The 16,367-nt window shown below is 42.0% G+C and overlaps 1 protein-coding gene across 2 annotated transcripts in view; it reads right to left on the bottom strand.

The window, feature by feature from the left end:
* The window catches only part of Sntb1 (syntrophin beta 1), a 222,909-nt gene extending 207,464 nt beyond the window's left edge, over positions 1–15,445 (bottom strand). The window contains exon 1 of one of the 2 annotated variants that reach the window (XM_020169574.2): positions 14,478–15,441. In XM_020169574.2, coding sequence (XP_020025163.2) covers positions 14,478–15,051 — 574 coding nt within the window. In that variant the 5' untranslated portion in view covers positions 15,052–15,441. Of the gene's footprint in view, positions 1–14,477 lie in introns of both variants that reach the window. The other variant, XM_074069136.1, reaches the window with a different exon arrangement.
* Between the last annotated feature and the right edge of the window lie 922 nt (positions 15,446–16,367).

Genomic DNA, 16,367 nt, shown 5'->3' on the forward strand with positions numbered 1-16,367 from the left:
AGGACTTCAGCCATACCTTCTGAGCAGCTTCTTAGTTAACCTTTATTTTTACAAAACCATTTTAAAACCATCCACTTTCTGATTATTCTATCTTTAGTGACTCCTGGTTTTCTGCATTGACTAGCTGCAAGGCTGCTATTTTGAAAGTTGTGTAGAGAGGATGGTCAGATATATAAATAAAAATGCAATCAATGGCTTTCAGGTGTTGACTCACCCAGAAAGTGGACAAGTTGCTCCCAGGTAACAGTACTCACAGTAAGGTTAGCATTTATGCAGAGGTGTGACAAGCACAGCCACAGAAACCCTGTTCACAGATCAACCTGAACCTTTGCCATAGCCCACATCTCTCCATGCTGTCCATACAACATGGTGACAAGTTTATTTGAGCATGTAGTAAAGACTAGTGTATCACTGGACATCTGACAATGACAAAAACTGCTAGAATTTGATTACTCTCCACTCTGAGTCAAATTCAATGAAATGAATTCTATAATCTCACAAAGTGGGTATTAGTGTCCTTGTGCTGCTATAACAAGGTACTACAAACTGGGTGCTTTTCTCACAGGAATTCATTTTTATTACAGTTCTGAAGGCTAGAAGTCTAAGATCAAGGGGTCAACTAGGTTGGATTCTTCTGAAGGCTGTGAGAATCACTTCCATGCCCTTCTGGTAGTTTCTGGTGTTTCCTGGAAGTCCTTGGTATTCTTTGGCTTGTAGATGTATCACCCTTACCTCTGCTTTCATATTCACATGGCCTTCATCTTACATATGTGCACCTTTGCCCAAATTTGCTCTTTTTTCAAGGATAAGAGTCATATTAGACAAGGGGCCCACCTATATCAGTATAGCCTCATGTTAAATAGTTATTTCTTCAATGACTCAGTTTCCAAATAAGATCAAATTCTGAGGTACTGAAGGTTAAGACTTTACCACATGAATATGGGGGGGCATGTGTAATAGGAATAAAATATGCACAAGTAGAAAGACTGGAGAGGAGAACCAACACTCAACAAAGTAAGTCTGAATATGGAAACTGAGAATGTGAATCTGGAGGGGACTGACATTGAAAATTCTTAGGATGGCAAGCATCCTGGTTATCACACAGCACGGAAGTGGGCAGTGGCACATAAAAATGAACTATTCTGCATTTATTTTAGGCCTGGCTCTGCAAGAGAGCATTCCTTATGGTCCCACTATTCAGGGTACCTCCCTGTGTATATGTGTAGCATTTACTCTTTGTAACACTCATTTAGAAAAGCTGCGATATAGAGTGTTGTAAATATGTGTGTGTGTGCATACATAGCTCTGCTTCTACAACTTTTCCCAAATTTCCATTATCTCAAAGTATATTGTGTATATGTATTTTACACTACATGCACACAAATATACAAAGACATATCCATTTACAAAAAAGAAGGCTGAGGGTAGAATTTTACACACCATTTCTTGAGATTCCCTCTTTGAAAAGTTTCTTCCGGGTCTTATGGGCATTTTCAAAGGATAATCTACTTAACTCAGTGCTTATGGGTGCTATATAATGTTATATTCATTTTCCCCCAATAAATATGAATTAATAAGCATGCCATACAAGGAACATGTTCACTTATAATTTACAACTGAGGCAAAAATAAATTTGTAGAGAATGAGAAATACTGATTCAATGGCACAGGTCTAATTTTAAATAAAATGTATCCATATAAATGTTTTAAGTGCTTAAAATATTTGAAAGCCAGGAAATCCATTTCAACATTCTGCTTTTCTAGTTAGAAATAAGGATCAGGATGGCTCACAAACTTTGTTAATTCAGACCCTTTTGCAACCAGAACTGGTAAAACAAAGGCCTGTATTTTCACAATATCCTTGGGTAGTTGTTGACTTACAGCCATTTATGCTATTTTATGGTCAGTAATTTTCACTAACCAAATCCACTTATTTGTTACTTTTCTCAAGTCCTGCTGTGTTAAGGCCATACTTAAAAATGAACAGACCATTATCAATGGGTCAATTTTGTTGGGTACACTGAAGTGTTAAAAGACCCTCTCTGTGTGTGGAGCAGACTGCCAAGTAAAGGAAGACAAGTAAATCATGGTAATATCCAACACACTTGGAGCTCTACATGTTAGATACTGTACTAAGTTCTGTATTAGTACCTTTAATTCTTATTCCTACCCTAAAAGGAAAGTACCATTTCCATTCCTGTGTTATCAATGAGAAAACAGAGGCCTAGACAGGTGGCTTGACTACACAAAGTCATAAAGCTATTTTGTCCACTTAGCTACATGCCTAGCTTTTGATGGTCACTCTGTGACCTGGTAGTACTCTTATGGCCATAACAGAATAGTAGTAGCAAAAGAGAGGTATGCTGTTAATGTCTTATATGTGCCTCAAAACACACATAAAGCAAAATCAATCCATAGGAACCAAACACTCTAGGAAAAAGAGAAAGGTGATCTCATCCATATGGCAACAAGTTGCTTAAGATGGTCACCTTTTTTTTTTATTTTTTGCTGGTGGTCTAGGGTTTGAACTCAGGGCCTCATGCTTGTTAGGCAGGTGCTCTACCTCTTGAGTCACTCCTCCAGCCATTAAGGTGGCCACCTTAATCAGTCCTGGTCACTTCCATTCACAACAGGCCCAGCCCTCCTCTCTGACATGGACTGTTTCACCACTATATAGTTACTAACCAGATAGTTTGGGCCAATGGTTCTCAGCCCTGACTATCCACTGGACTCACTTGGGGAGCTTTTGATCCTCCTAATGCTCAGAATGAAAATCAGACTAATCAAAATCATAACCTCTTGGGAAAGGATCCAGAGAAGAGCTTTCCAGGGAACTCTAAGATCTGGTCAACTTTAGGAACCAGGACTAGAGGCTGTACCCCAAGCTCTTCTGCCTTCCAGGGAACATTTGCCAGTATTTGGAGACTTTTATTACAACTAAAGGGAGTGGATAATCTTTGCAAAGATACTGTAAACATCCTAGAATAAAAAGGACAGTCCCACACAACAAAGAAATGTCTGGTCCAAAATGACCACAGTGCTGAGGTTGCAAAATCTTGATGTACACAATAGTCCCTTTCAGTTCAATTAGTTTGACTTCTTTATAACTTATTCATAGGAAATGTGCAATCAGCCATCAGCTGGATTCGAAAGATTCTCTGCTGGCCACACATTCATAGAAATTTAAAAGCTTGTATAGAGGGCCTAAGGCATTGCCTTGTAAGGTTTGCTGAGGATAATATGCTCAATCTTGGTGTGAACCAGCTTTTTTACAAAAGATTTAAGATGAAAATGTGTTTAGAGCTGTGTGGAATATGTCCTCCATCACAAGTTCCTCTGAACTCTTTCAGATTAGGAGATGTGATTGTGATGAAGCCTAACGTCACTATGTTGCCTTCCTCTGTACTCAGCTCTACAAGCAGACAGCTACTTACTGGGAACACTTGTAGCTCTCTGTCTAAGGGCATCTAGCTGTTGAGAGTACTCATGACCTCACAGAGATGCTAGCCATTAGTATCAGAAAGTTAATGACCCAGAAGTACCCCTTCCCGTAAAGGGGGATGGAGCATTGATTAAGTTTTACCAAACCTCCTCAGCCTTCAGTTGAGCCATGCTGAGCTGCAAAGGGACTAAGTGTTTCACAGTGGGGCTTTCATTGGTTCATTCCTTCTACTGTCTCAGGTCCCTACTTCAACCCCGTGTTTCCTGAGATTATAACTCAAACAAACTTCTTGCACTTAGATCTTCATCTCCCATGCTTACTTTTTGGGGTGCACAAAGATGAAACAAATCTTAAAATAGAAATAAACAGATAGGAAAAACACACTCAAAAATGAAAAAGAGGGCTGGGGATATAGCTCAGTGGTTTAGTGTTTGCCTCTCATGCATGAGGCCCTGAGTTTAATTCCTAGTATCATCAAAAAAAAGAAGAGGAAAAAAAAGTACTGAGACACCTGAGTGCAAAAAAATCTTCAAAAAACTATTACTAACATGTTCAGAGAGACAAGAAAAGATATTTCATTCACAAAACAACAAGAGGATACTATATTGAAAAGGAGCAATTAGAGAACAAGAAAATAGTTTTGGAACTCAGAGATATGTATAGCAGGCAAAATGAACAAAAATCAATACAAGAATTGTAGACAAAAATATAGTGATTCTCCAGGAAAAAAAAAAAGAACAGAAATAAAAAAAGAAGGGAAAATGGAAGAAAACCAGTAAGACAACAACAGTCAATATATTAGTGGTCAATACAGGGAGCCCAAAATCCAACTAAGAGGATTTCCACATGCAGACGGCAAAGAAAATGAAAAGGAATTGTCACAGAAATTATTCACAGAATGTTCCAGAACTGAATGAAAGTCTTCAGAGCAGCAGTCCCAACTTTCTTGGTAAATGACACCCTTAGTATCTGAATTATTTTCTCCAATACCTTAAGCCCCTCCCCAAATCTAACAATTCTGTTTATAAAGTAGTTGGGCCCAAACAATATAGTAAGTATGTATGTGCTAAATTTTTGGTACTTGTTGAGCACCACACAACTTTCAAACCTTGGAATTACATTCAATACTACTACCTTCACTTCCTGCTCAACACTACTATTCACATGAATTCTTCTTCATAGCTACTGCAGAAAACCCAACTTTGCATCACACATTGAAGGGATGCAACAAACTAATGTTGGAAACTCAAGTTAGTGGTCTGGCTGGTGGCTAATGGATATTGCTATGCTTTCCTTGAAATTTTAAGATATTCTATGGCACACGTGTGAGCTCACTGGGGCACCCTATGCACCTAACGACACCTCTCCACTCATGGCTTTCACTAACTGGCACCTATCGAATACTTAGCAAGTTGATTAGTAAAAGGTCTACACCAAAGTAAGTCATTCTATACAACTTAGAATACCAAGGACAAAAAGGAGTTTTTTAATGTTTCTAGAATGAAGAAACAGGTGATGCTAAAAGAAACATGACAGGTACTTTAGAATATCATACTCGAAATATCAATCCAGTGAGAGAATAGAATAAAGACATTTTCAGACATTTGCCTCACAAACATCGTTCTCAAGAAGCTACTATAGAATGTGTTCAAACAGTATGAGGAAACCAAGAGTGAAAATGGAAGAAGATCCAGCAAAACAGACACAGGAAAAAAATCTAAGGACAGCCTATGGAATACAGTTACACATCAGTCCAAGAAGAAACCAGAACAGAGTGGCAGTGCTTCAGAAAGAAACATGGAACTATACTGGCATGGTCATAATTTGATAAACATAGACTTATTTGGTCAATAATGCCTAACATTGATACATCAATAAATATAGCAGTGTAAGTACATTGTTCTACTACTTAACCATGCCCTTAGTCCCTTTGCTTTTAGTTTCTTTTTCAGATAGGGTCTCATGCTAACTTTGCCTGGGCTGGTCTCTAATTAATATCCTCCTACCTGCACCTCTTGAGTTATTTGGGATTATAGGCATATACCACCTTGTCCAGCCCAAAATACTATTAATTTTATATTTTAATATTCTAAGTTTTGCATTCTGGGTAAAATTGGATAGGCTATAGTATTCTGAGAAGCAGAGGGTGTGAGGGTAGACAAAGGAATGCAATAAGCAAGTATTATTTCAAGTTTGAAAACTTCTGAAAATGAAATAGAGAGCAGAGGAAAAGATAGGAACATTGAAAACAAAAAGGAGAAGTCATTAACCTTGATTTCCACTGTAGATGAAAGAATGTTTCAGATGAAAGCATTTGAAATGCAAGGCTCCAAGTAGCCACATAATTATCTGTATTTTGTATCTTTGCTCATGTAACCCTGCTCTATTAAGTCACCTCTTTGGTGAAACATTTATTTCAACTTCAGTAATTCTTAATACCTTCTTATTTTGGTCATTTTCTGTGGCAGCATTTATAATTCTATGCTTATTTTATTATTATTTTATAAAACGGATTTGTAAGTTGTACTAATGCAGTTTATCATTTGACATCTGTTTCCTCTCTTTACTGGTTTATTTTGGAAAGACAGGAGTTTCATCTCATTCCAGTATAGGTTTTTGCTTCATTCTACCAAAAGGGTACCATCTTTAAAACCTTTAAAGAAAATTCAATCAATTTAGTACTGTTTAATAATATTTACTATACATCATAGTCAGTCAATTCAAACTGCTTCTTTTTTCATATTTTGTCATCTCTGATAGTGAGACTGTGCCTTACACTCTCTGGCATCTTGAAAACACTGGAAACGTGTGGGAGCTGAGTTCTTCCTATTGATAGCTGTTTCTCTCCCTCACCCAGGGCCCCACCAACCTGAAGCCATTTTAAATTATCTGCCTGAACATTTGTTTAAATGCATGACCACACTGTAAACTCAAACCTAAGTATTTATTGGAAACAATTATCCATTCAAAATCTTAGGGGAGATTTTTTTTTTAACTTCCCTCTAGCAGTGTCAAATTTGAGACTCACAAGTTTCATTTCTGTCCCTCATTTTGATGGGTTTATTGTCACTTTTCCTGGTGTAGAAGCGAAAGCCTTTGGTGTCCTAACTTTAAGCAGTGATCCTGTTTGACTCCTTGTGTTGGACAATTTTGTCTTTTTTACAGGTACATCAACATATGATATACCTTCTACATGATGACCTCTGAGATTCCATAAAATACAGTATTATATAATAGAATGAAAACTGAAATATAATGCTGGTTCAATGGTAGTTATGTAAATCTATCTATGTTAATTTACATTAAAAGTTATGTAAAATTAAGTTTTTAATAAAAGACTTTGTTTAGCTAATGAGATCTTCACATTTCTGTAATTTTTCAAATAAATTTGAATTTTGCTGTGCTTTTCCTTTACAAAACAATTTTCTGTATAATCAGCATTTTAACACAGATTTCACATTTGCCCACCAAAAATCGCAGCAGTCTACACTGTGGTCTGGTTAATGGAAAACATGCAATGTTGCTAAAAATCATCAAGGAAATACACACGTGTGGGAACTTAACTGTGACTGCTTTAAAGCCAGTGGCTCTCCTTGGGCATCTGTTACATTGCCCCTAACATGACACAACCCAAAATTGCCCTTTGTGCCTGCTAGAGACTTTACCTAACATGTGATTAAACCCTTTAACTTATATGATGGACGATGTGATGCATTATGTAGTTAGCAGTTAGTTAGTCCTTACGAAGCTCCAGGCAATGAGCTAACTGCTCTTTGCACTTACTTTACTGATTAAGAAATTGAGACTTATAGTTAAGTAGCATGTGTGGGATTACACAGCTAGAAAGACTGGAATAAGAACTTAAGCCCAGACAGGGCAAACCTACGGCCCACCCACTAAACCACTGCCCTGTAGAGAAGAAATGTAGATGGAGAGAAACTATGGTCCTTTGAACCCTAGCACAAATAAACTGGATTTCTCAACTGCAGAAACACTCAGCAGCCATATTTTAGACAAATCTTCCCATACCTATCAACATGTCAAGAATGATGCACTGAACGTACATGTGGGTAGTCACTGTGATTTCCATTATCACCACTCTGAATCAGGAACTTCTCCATCTTAACTAGCCCGCTTTGAGAGTAAAGCTCATTTGCATGCCTCTGTGAGGACTTTGACTCCGTGGTGGGTAATATGTATTTCCTCTCAAGTCTCACTCTGCAGGTCAGAGCTAAAGGCAAGCATTATTATAGATCAAGGCCAGTGAAGTGGGTAATGAGGTTTGGTATATAAAACACATGGTATAAATGCAGGGGGAACTTCTGGCTTTTCTTTAACATTAACTGCTTTGAAATGCATCATTTGAAATAGAATACGTAGTAGGCCAGAAGCTGCTGGAGATGAATTTTCCTTCAACAAGCAGACCCCTGGTAGCTTCAGATAGATGTCTTTTACAAATATGGAGCTGTGTGCAGTGAGTTATTTTTAATACATACTCCATGGGGTGACTGCTAAAACGCACCTCTGAACACGAAGAGCATTAACCTACCACCACAGAAATAAGAAATTGAAGGGCTGATCCCATTAGCTTCACGGAAGGAGTATGGTCTGAATCCTCATGCTGATGTATAAGCTTAAAAAAGAAACAATTAAAATATCCAAGCAGACACTTCTCATCTCCTCAGGTAGAAAGCATTCTTACATATTCAGACTTGTAGGCCCTGCACCACAGGGGGTGGGGGAAGGTAGTTATAAATATAACATTAAAAGGATAATTACATTTCTCTATAACTTTTAAAATCTTGTCTGGCTCTGCTCTTCAACTGTCTTCTAAGACTGGTCTATGTGAAGTAAGTGCTTCCCAGGTCTATAAAGATACTTCTTTATTCTTCTCTACAGAACAAGGTAGAGTTCTCACTACCTGACGAGAAATGTCTGTTGCCCCAGTACAGCAGTTTAAGTGGTGAGTGACTGGAGTCGTAAGAAAAGAACAACTAATCCCCAAATTCTCCTTTGTCCTTTCTTCTTTTCTCCCTCCTTCATTTTCTCCCTTTCTCCTTCTTTCCAGCCCATCTGTCTTTCCATTATTTCTTTCTAATAAATTTTAACAGCCTGAGTGTACCAAACACTGTGAATTATACTAATTCTTACTGACAGTCACAGCAATTTATTATTATTCACCTCTAGCACTTCACAGTGACCTCTAATACCCTACCTTTTTGATTACTTGGGGTCCCTGAAGTCAGGGTCTACGCCCAATATCGCTTTTCTACTGCACAGTGTCTAGGGTTTGTCTGATACACAGCAGGCTGTCTTTGAGTAGGTGTCAGGTGATCTGATCAGAAGAGCCATCACTTACAATGTAACCTCGGGTAAGTCACCCAGTCTGTAGAACTTCTATTTCTTTGTGAAATCAAAGGAGATCGTGAAACCAGGGGGTTGATTTGATGATAAAACCATATGCGAGCAAAGCCACTTTATGAATCTGGGCCTCACTGGGGAAAGTGCTTCTAAGTATAGTTCAGGGTGAAGGGCTGAACAAGGGCTGATGTGTGGACTGAGGAAGCTGAGTCAGACCACTAAAGTCTTGCCAACCTCATGTTACAAACATGCCTCTGGATACTTATCTTCCTGAAATGCAAATGCAAAACTAAGCATGACGTTTGCCTTCATTATTAAGTTTAAATCTATAACAAGCCACACAAGGCTTGGCCTCTGTTCAATTCCTTAGTCTTGCCCATCAGTAAGGTCTGAAGGTCACATTCTGCCTTCTTAGACACTCCAAGCTGCAGCTGATGCCAGAGTTCTTTTTGGGGGCTGCCTTGAGGCATTTGTTTTCCATACCAAGGATAGGCAGGTGTTATGATCCCCTGTGATTCATAGGAGGAAACGGAAGTACCAGAGAGTAAGTGATTCACCTTGTAAATCATGCAGCTTCTGATCAGATTTTCTAATACCTCTTCTGGTAACTTGTCAGAGCAGCAGTAGAAAAAGAATTCATAAGACAAAGTCCAAGACTCAATAGGGCAAATCACTGTACCTCTTGGAATTTTACTTTCCTAGTCAACAAATTGTGTAAGCATCCCTAATCTCCTTTTTCTCCTAGGACTGTTTATGAGGATGGAAAACTGTAAGACCTGTGCTTGACAGCACTTATTCACTGTGTGTCTTTGGCAAGATGCTTAATTGCAAAACAGGGAAATTAACAGTATTGGGTTACCATGAGGATCTGAATTAACCCAGGTGAAGTGCTTAGAACAGTGTGTGGTACAACATATTGTATAAGTGTTAGCCATTGCTGCAGGTATAGAGTTTCAGAAAGTCTAGGCACAGTGTAGTGGTAAGGTAGAATAAGCATTGTTAAAAAATACTGGTTCTCAAAGTGGAGGACCAAAAGACCCTCTCCAGGGGCAGGTCAGAAACATATAGAGGTATTTTAGGAATGGAGTGAGCACGGGGAGGGGTCATACTCACACAGATGGAAGATATGGGTCCTAGACATCCTGCAGGGGTCCTTAACAGTGCTTTCACTGTAAATGAATCACTTTTCTAGCTCCCACACTCCTCCCCATCTTCAGTTGTGCATGAGTGGTGACTTAGCTAGAGGTGCTAGCATGTAATTCCTTCCTTATGACCTCTAGTGTAGGATTTATCAACCGAAATCCTTTTCAAAAAACAATTTCCTTCATTTGTTTATAGTAATAATAGGGAATTCTATTGATTTTAAACTTAAATCAAAGAGAGACTGTATTATTCATGAAACCCATTTCACAATACTTAAAGGTGCATAAACAAACTTTATTTAAGTATGTGCTAGATCTGAATTGATAGGATTTAAGATAGAATAAGGTTTGGAGATGGCTTAATCTACACTCTAGATTTTCAGTGAAGAAAAAAAAAAATCAGTGTCCAAAGAAATACAGTAAGTGATAAAAAGTGAAACTGTTAGAAGGTAAGAACCCAAGTTTCATGGTTTCAGAGTTCTGGGGTATTCCTTAAGAATCTGTACATCCCAAATAAAATAAGATTCCTTAAAGTTCGAATTCTCTTCCAATCCTTAAACCCTGTCTTCCTGCTCCATCACCTTCATTCCCACAGCCAGAGACAACGACTGTGAAAGTGTCGCTGCAGAAGACCTCAGCACCCTCCTGGAAGCAGTGCTGAGAGAGGAGCCCTGATGGACTCTGTCCATGTTAAGAACTGTCCTCGACTTTCTCCTTAGTTTCCACTTTTTTTGGTTCAGTGCCATAGGAGAACTCAAGGGACACTTCTGTCTACCCCCACCTCAGCACTTCAACACAAATATTCTAGAACATTCTAAATTCTTCCATATAAACAAAATTACAGGAATTAATTTTATTATTGTTTCAGCTACAAAAAAGGCTGATATATTTCAAATTATTAATTTACTAATAAGTAAGGACAAAAAAAACCCTCTCTCCTCATCCCAGTGATGCCAAGGGTGTTTATGCAGGTGTCTGCCTCACTTCAGAACATTCTAGTCTACTTGAATGGTGTCTCATGGAATTATAGAGCCCAGTATCTGCACAGCTGAATGTAAGGCCCTTGCATCCCCTTTCTACCTTAAGGTGAGAAAAGAGTTCATAGTGTGAACATTTCTGATCTTCAGTCTAATGATTACATGGTTTAAAGCAACAGCTTATCTGGTAGTTTTTCACTATTTAAATCTGAATTACAACAGTCTCCTTGCTGACCATGTGTTCAACTTTGCCTCTTGGTAGAGTTGACCCATATCTTAGCAGCTTCCTTTTGACAGCATTTAGGTTTTGAAGACTCAGCCCCTTCCTGTCCCATCTCCCTTTTGAGTGTACCACACCATTGCTGTTTCCTGTTCACGGTTGTCTTAGGCCCTTCAGCGTATTGAAGCAGTGGGGAACAATGCCATGTGCACAGTTCCGTGTCTCAAGTACACGGTTCCGTGTAGACCCTCAGGGCATCAGTGTCGCCTGAAGGTTAAGTGTACCAGTGTGCAAAGTAAGCCAGGTAGACAGGGAAGCCTTCGAGCTATGTTGCTGTCACTTTAAGCAAATAACCGAGTGTTGTTACACTTTGAATTTCCTCATTAGTGAAGTGAACAACAACTGGCCTCGTGGAGTTACTGAACAATGCACAAAAAGCCTGGCACATATTAAGTTCAAGAAATGTTCCCTATTGTCACAACTCTCTTTCCCTGATTCTATTCAACTCCTGCGGTCTCCAAAGGAATGGTCCCCCTGCATTACAGTTTTAATACAAAAATAATCAAATTAAGAAATATAATCTGCAGTAAAAGAGGAGAAAAGGGGCAATTTCATCTTTGTTTCATTTAAATTGTAAACGATACTCCCAACAGGCATTTGATGTATGACTTTTATCCTCAGAATGCCCTTTTATAGGGTAGCCCTGTAAAGTAAGCAGGTCTGGCAGTTTTATTTTTCCCACTTTGCAGATAAAAACACTGACGCTCAGGGAGATTATAAAATTCTCAGGTAGACTCTAGGACAGTAAGGACATTGGAATTTGATCAGGTTTTTCACCATTGCAGGGTGTTCCGCCAGTAAAGGCAGTAATTGTCCACTAGAGGGCGTATGTCCAGCAATGGGGTGCAAATTTGCTTGTTTGGGTACTCAACTAATGTCCATCACACACTCAAAAATTACCACCACCACCACCAAAAACAGTTTAAGTAAAAACTGTATTTTCCATAAGACTATATCTTTAAACATCTCCCTTAGTCTCTAGTCCAGCCAGATTGCATTTCCAAGTCCTCTCTTTGGTAGACATTCTGGAATCAACACAGCATTTCAAAACCTGAAGAAATAGGCGTGCGTGCTTTTAAAAAGCCTTGGAAGTGGTTCTAACAATCCCCTTCAGCTTAAGCATCTCTGCACCAGGCCAAGCTACAAAAGGGAGGGCTGTGATGTCTGACTTGATGGTATTGACCACTACGACTACATCCAGGACCATTCAAGGACCAACAAACAGTTGGGCTCAGAATAAGAGATGCTGTTTTGGGTGGGACCCACACTTGAGCCTCCTATTAGCTGCCAGTTCTGAAAAATTGAGCTAGGGATAAGATTGTGGCACCAAGCCAAGGTGTTTCAACTCCACAGGGCCCCGAGGTCCTCTCCAGATGTCTCGCCTGCAACATCTGACACAGTGTTCTAAGAATGTCATGCTAGAGGTTTTTTACCAAACTCCACTTTTCAGCTGCTCTCAAGAGAGTCACATAACTGCTTGATTTATTACTTTTTTTCTTTTTCTAAGTTTATTTTCAACTACAGGGAGTCACCTTTTCTTCCTCTTTTTGGGTGAGAGATATTTTTACCTTTTTGCCAAGTCATTATTCATTAAACCGAATCCAAGGAGAAGAAAAAAGGAAAGGGCATAATAAGTGACAGTGCCTAAAATTAAAAACTGGTTTGTCTTTTGTCCATACCCCCTTCCCCAATATTTTCAGTAATTATTACAAGCTGAGCAGGTGCCCCACAGCTTATAGCCTAAACTATACTTCTTCCAGATTCCACCTGCCCATTGCTGCCCAAACCATCACACACTTGATCAAGAATACTCTTTTTCTCTTTACTTATGTTAATCATCAATCTAATGCAAATAGCCTTCCACTTTCTGGATCCAGGGTGGCAATTAAATATGAAGACATCACAAATCCTCTAGACAAATAAGGGGAAAAAAAACCTTCTTTGTATTCCAGGCCAGGAGGCTAGGCCATCACATACCATAGAGTTGCATCAGCTGGCATACACGGGCAAAGTTGGTTGGTTTCCCAACTTTGAACTTTCTCAGTGTCACACAGCAGCACCAGGAAACTCACTCAAGTCCTTAGTTTAGGGCTTAAATCAGTCTCCATATTGTAAGAGCTCAGTTGAAATATTACTTTGATAGCCCTGAGTTCATTTATTCACTCACTTCTCATGTGTGTCATTGAGTACCTAAGCTCAAGAGAGACCCATAACTGAACCTCCTCCCCACCCCACACGCAGCCTAATCTGTAGTTAAGGGGAAGATGAGAAAAGAGATGAGATTGTCACATGACATTAGTGGCAACCACAGTGTGCACAAAGTGCTAAGGAGAAGAATTGTAGATATCAAGCAAGAAACCCCACAGCTAGGAGAAGGGAGAAAGCTCTCACTACCCTGCTATCGGCTGCTCTTCTCCAGCTGATATAGCTACCTGTCCTGAACAGGTACAAAATGATGTTTTCCATTCTATCCACATTCAATAATTAGAGATGGTTTCTAAGGTTTTTCACGTGCACAGGCAAACAGTTTACAAATGCAGAGTTGATTCTATACCACTCTGAAAACACTTTTTGGAAAAAACAGGCATAAAAAGCACTTCTCCAGCTCTCCTCCCAGAGTAACCTGGAATCCAGACTGAAGGGCCAAACACCCTGGAGGGGAAGTGAACTTGTGCCTAACTGGCAACCTTGTTCCCAGCTGGTGACAGACTCCCAGGGCACAGCCCCACTCACTCTCCAATCTGCACGACGAAGTGGGGAAGGATGGCTTGAGTTTAGCATTCAAACACTGCCACCTCTGTGGTTTCTTTGCGATTGAACTCTTTCTGGCTGGGTTGCCTAGGTTTCTAAGATGGGGAAAATTTTGCCAAAGCAGAAAACTATCAGAGTTGCAGTTAGTCAGTGGCCCTGCTTCGCAACGTGGCCGGGTGCATATGTTAAGTCTACTCTTCACTTCCTGTTCCACCTCTCAGTCCCTGCCCTGAACTTGGATTAGCCGCAGATAAAAAAATGAAACATGCACTCAGCACAAGATCCTCTCAGGAAAACCCTACACGCCTTGGCCTTTTCATACCTCTCCATGGACCAAAGCTTGTAAAAGGACTCCTGGGTGGAGACAAGTTGCCCCCAGGTGGGTAAAAGTTGTCAAAACTCCATGTCGCCGCCACCCTCACACACACCATCCGGAGGCCCTGGGGTGGGGGGTGAGGGCACGTGGCTGGCCGTGAGTGTGAGTGTGAGCAATGGTGTGCACGCCGACCTTAACCCCTTCCTTACCTTCCAGCATCACTTCCTTGCCAGCGCGCTTCAGCGCTTGCACCGCCTCGTCGTGGGTGGCGTCCCGCAGGTCGGCTCCGTTCACCGACAGGATGGCATCGCCTACGTACAGGGCTTGGGTCTGGTCGGCCGCCAGCCCCTTGAAGATCTTGCTGATGAGGATGGGCATCTTGTTCTCCTTGCCCCCCTTGATGCTGATGCCCAGCCCTCCCAGCTCCTGCTTCAGCACCTTCACGCCGCGCTTCTGGTTGGAGATGGATTCGGGCACCTGCTCCGGCAGGTCGGTGAAGGCGGTGCGGACCCCGGCTGCGGGCGAGTCCGGGGGTTGCGCGCCGCCTGTCCCCGGGTGCCCGGCTCCGGCACCCCTGCAGAACGAGCCATTGGTGGCAGTCCCGATGCCGTTGTACGCCGCAACTCCCTCCTCGCAGCTCAGAACCAGGGCGTCCTCGCTCAAGTTCACCAGAACTTTATGCCAACGATCCCGCACCAAAACTTCCAGCAGCCCGCTCCGCTGCGCCCGGCCGCCTCCCCCGCCTGCCGGCGCAGCCGCCACCGCCGCCGCCGCTACCGCCATCTTTCCGGCATTCTTAAAATGCCATGTGATTGCAAAAGGGGGGAAAAGTAGAGAAGGGTTGCGGGGGACGGAGGACGCGGGGTCCGGAGGAAGCGAGAGGAGCGCGCCCTGCAGCGCACAGGCAGCACGCGGGGCTCCGCTCCCGGAGTTCGCAGACGCACTCGGCGCCAGTTGGCAGCCGCAGCCAAGCTGGTTCCCCCTCCCCTGATCCTGGGCGGGGTGGAGCAACCTAAAAGAAGAAGGAGAGACCGAGACAGGGGAGGAGGGAAAAAAAAAAAACAGCTGCCAGTTGCAAAACCCCAAACCAAGGGGAGCCGCGGACCATAAGTGCGGGGGGAATCCGTAGGAGGAGGCGCTCTCGCTCGCAGGGAAGGGCGGGGAGCGGCCGCCCAGCCGCCACCGCTCACCTGTTCAGCCGCCGCAGCCTGGGCGGCCACAAGTCTCCGCCCTCCCAGACCCTCGATGTCTCCGTCCTCTCAGTGCACGTTGCCGCAGGGACAGTTTCCCTAGCGTCTTCCGATCCCGCTCCTCTCCACCCTCTGCAACCCCCTTTTCTTTTCTACTCCCCCTTCTCCTGGGCCCCTACATCTCACCTTTGCCAAGTGTGTGTGTCCTGCCCCGGTGCCCTCCCTGGATCCTCTTGAGCCCCCTTTCCTTAAAACTTGGCCCTTAGAACTGTCTCCAGGTCCTGATCCTCAGCTATGTGTAGATCGAGGTCTTCCTCCAACCAAGACTTCGCTGCATTTGTTGAGTTTTTGTCCATCTCTTCTTTCCTCAAGGGCCTTCTGGGAAGGAAGCTAGATACAGACCGAGGCCCTGGGCTGTCCCAGAGTTAAGAGGAAAAGCTGTACCAAGAACCCAGAATGAAGCCTAGGTCAGCAAATTTCGAGCGCCCTAAACCTCTCCTTAAATGCAAGACATCTTTTATACCCTGCTCTGGAGAGGGTCCTCTGCTGGCCCGGATTTTCTACAGGGGATTGTCTCCTCAGAGCCCAAAGACAAGTACATTCTTCCAGATGTACTCTCAAGGTCCTCCTCACCCCCACTGTCACACAGCAGATGCTTCCTGGGCTTTCTCCTTCTTCCCCGGATCTCACACAGGAAGTCCCCCATTTAAGAACTCAGAGTGGGTTGTAGCTCTGAAGTTCCTTGACAAATTGTTTATTTGGATCTCAACAAAGCAATACTATAATTTTTCCCCAAGGTAACAATATAATAATTCTTGGTTACCTTCCAGGGCCAATCCAGACATAACACTATTGCCCTTACCCAACCCCCTCTCCCCCCACGTTCTTAGCTGGACATGCCAAAGTTCT

This window comes from Castor canadensis, chromosome 3, assembly GCF_047511655.1.
Source record: "Castor canadensis chromosome 3, mCasCan1.hap1v2, whole genome shotgun sequence".
Lineage (NCBI taxonomy): Eukaryota > Metazoa > Chordata > Mammalia > Rodentia > Castoridae > Castor > Castor canadensis.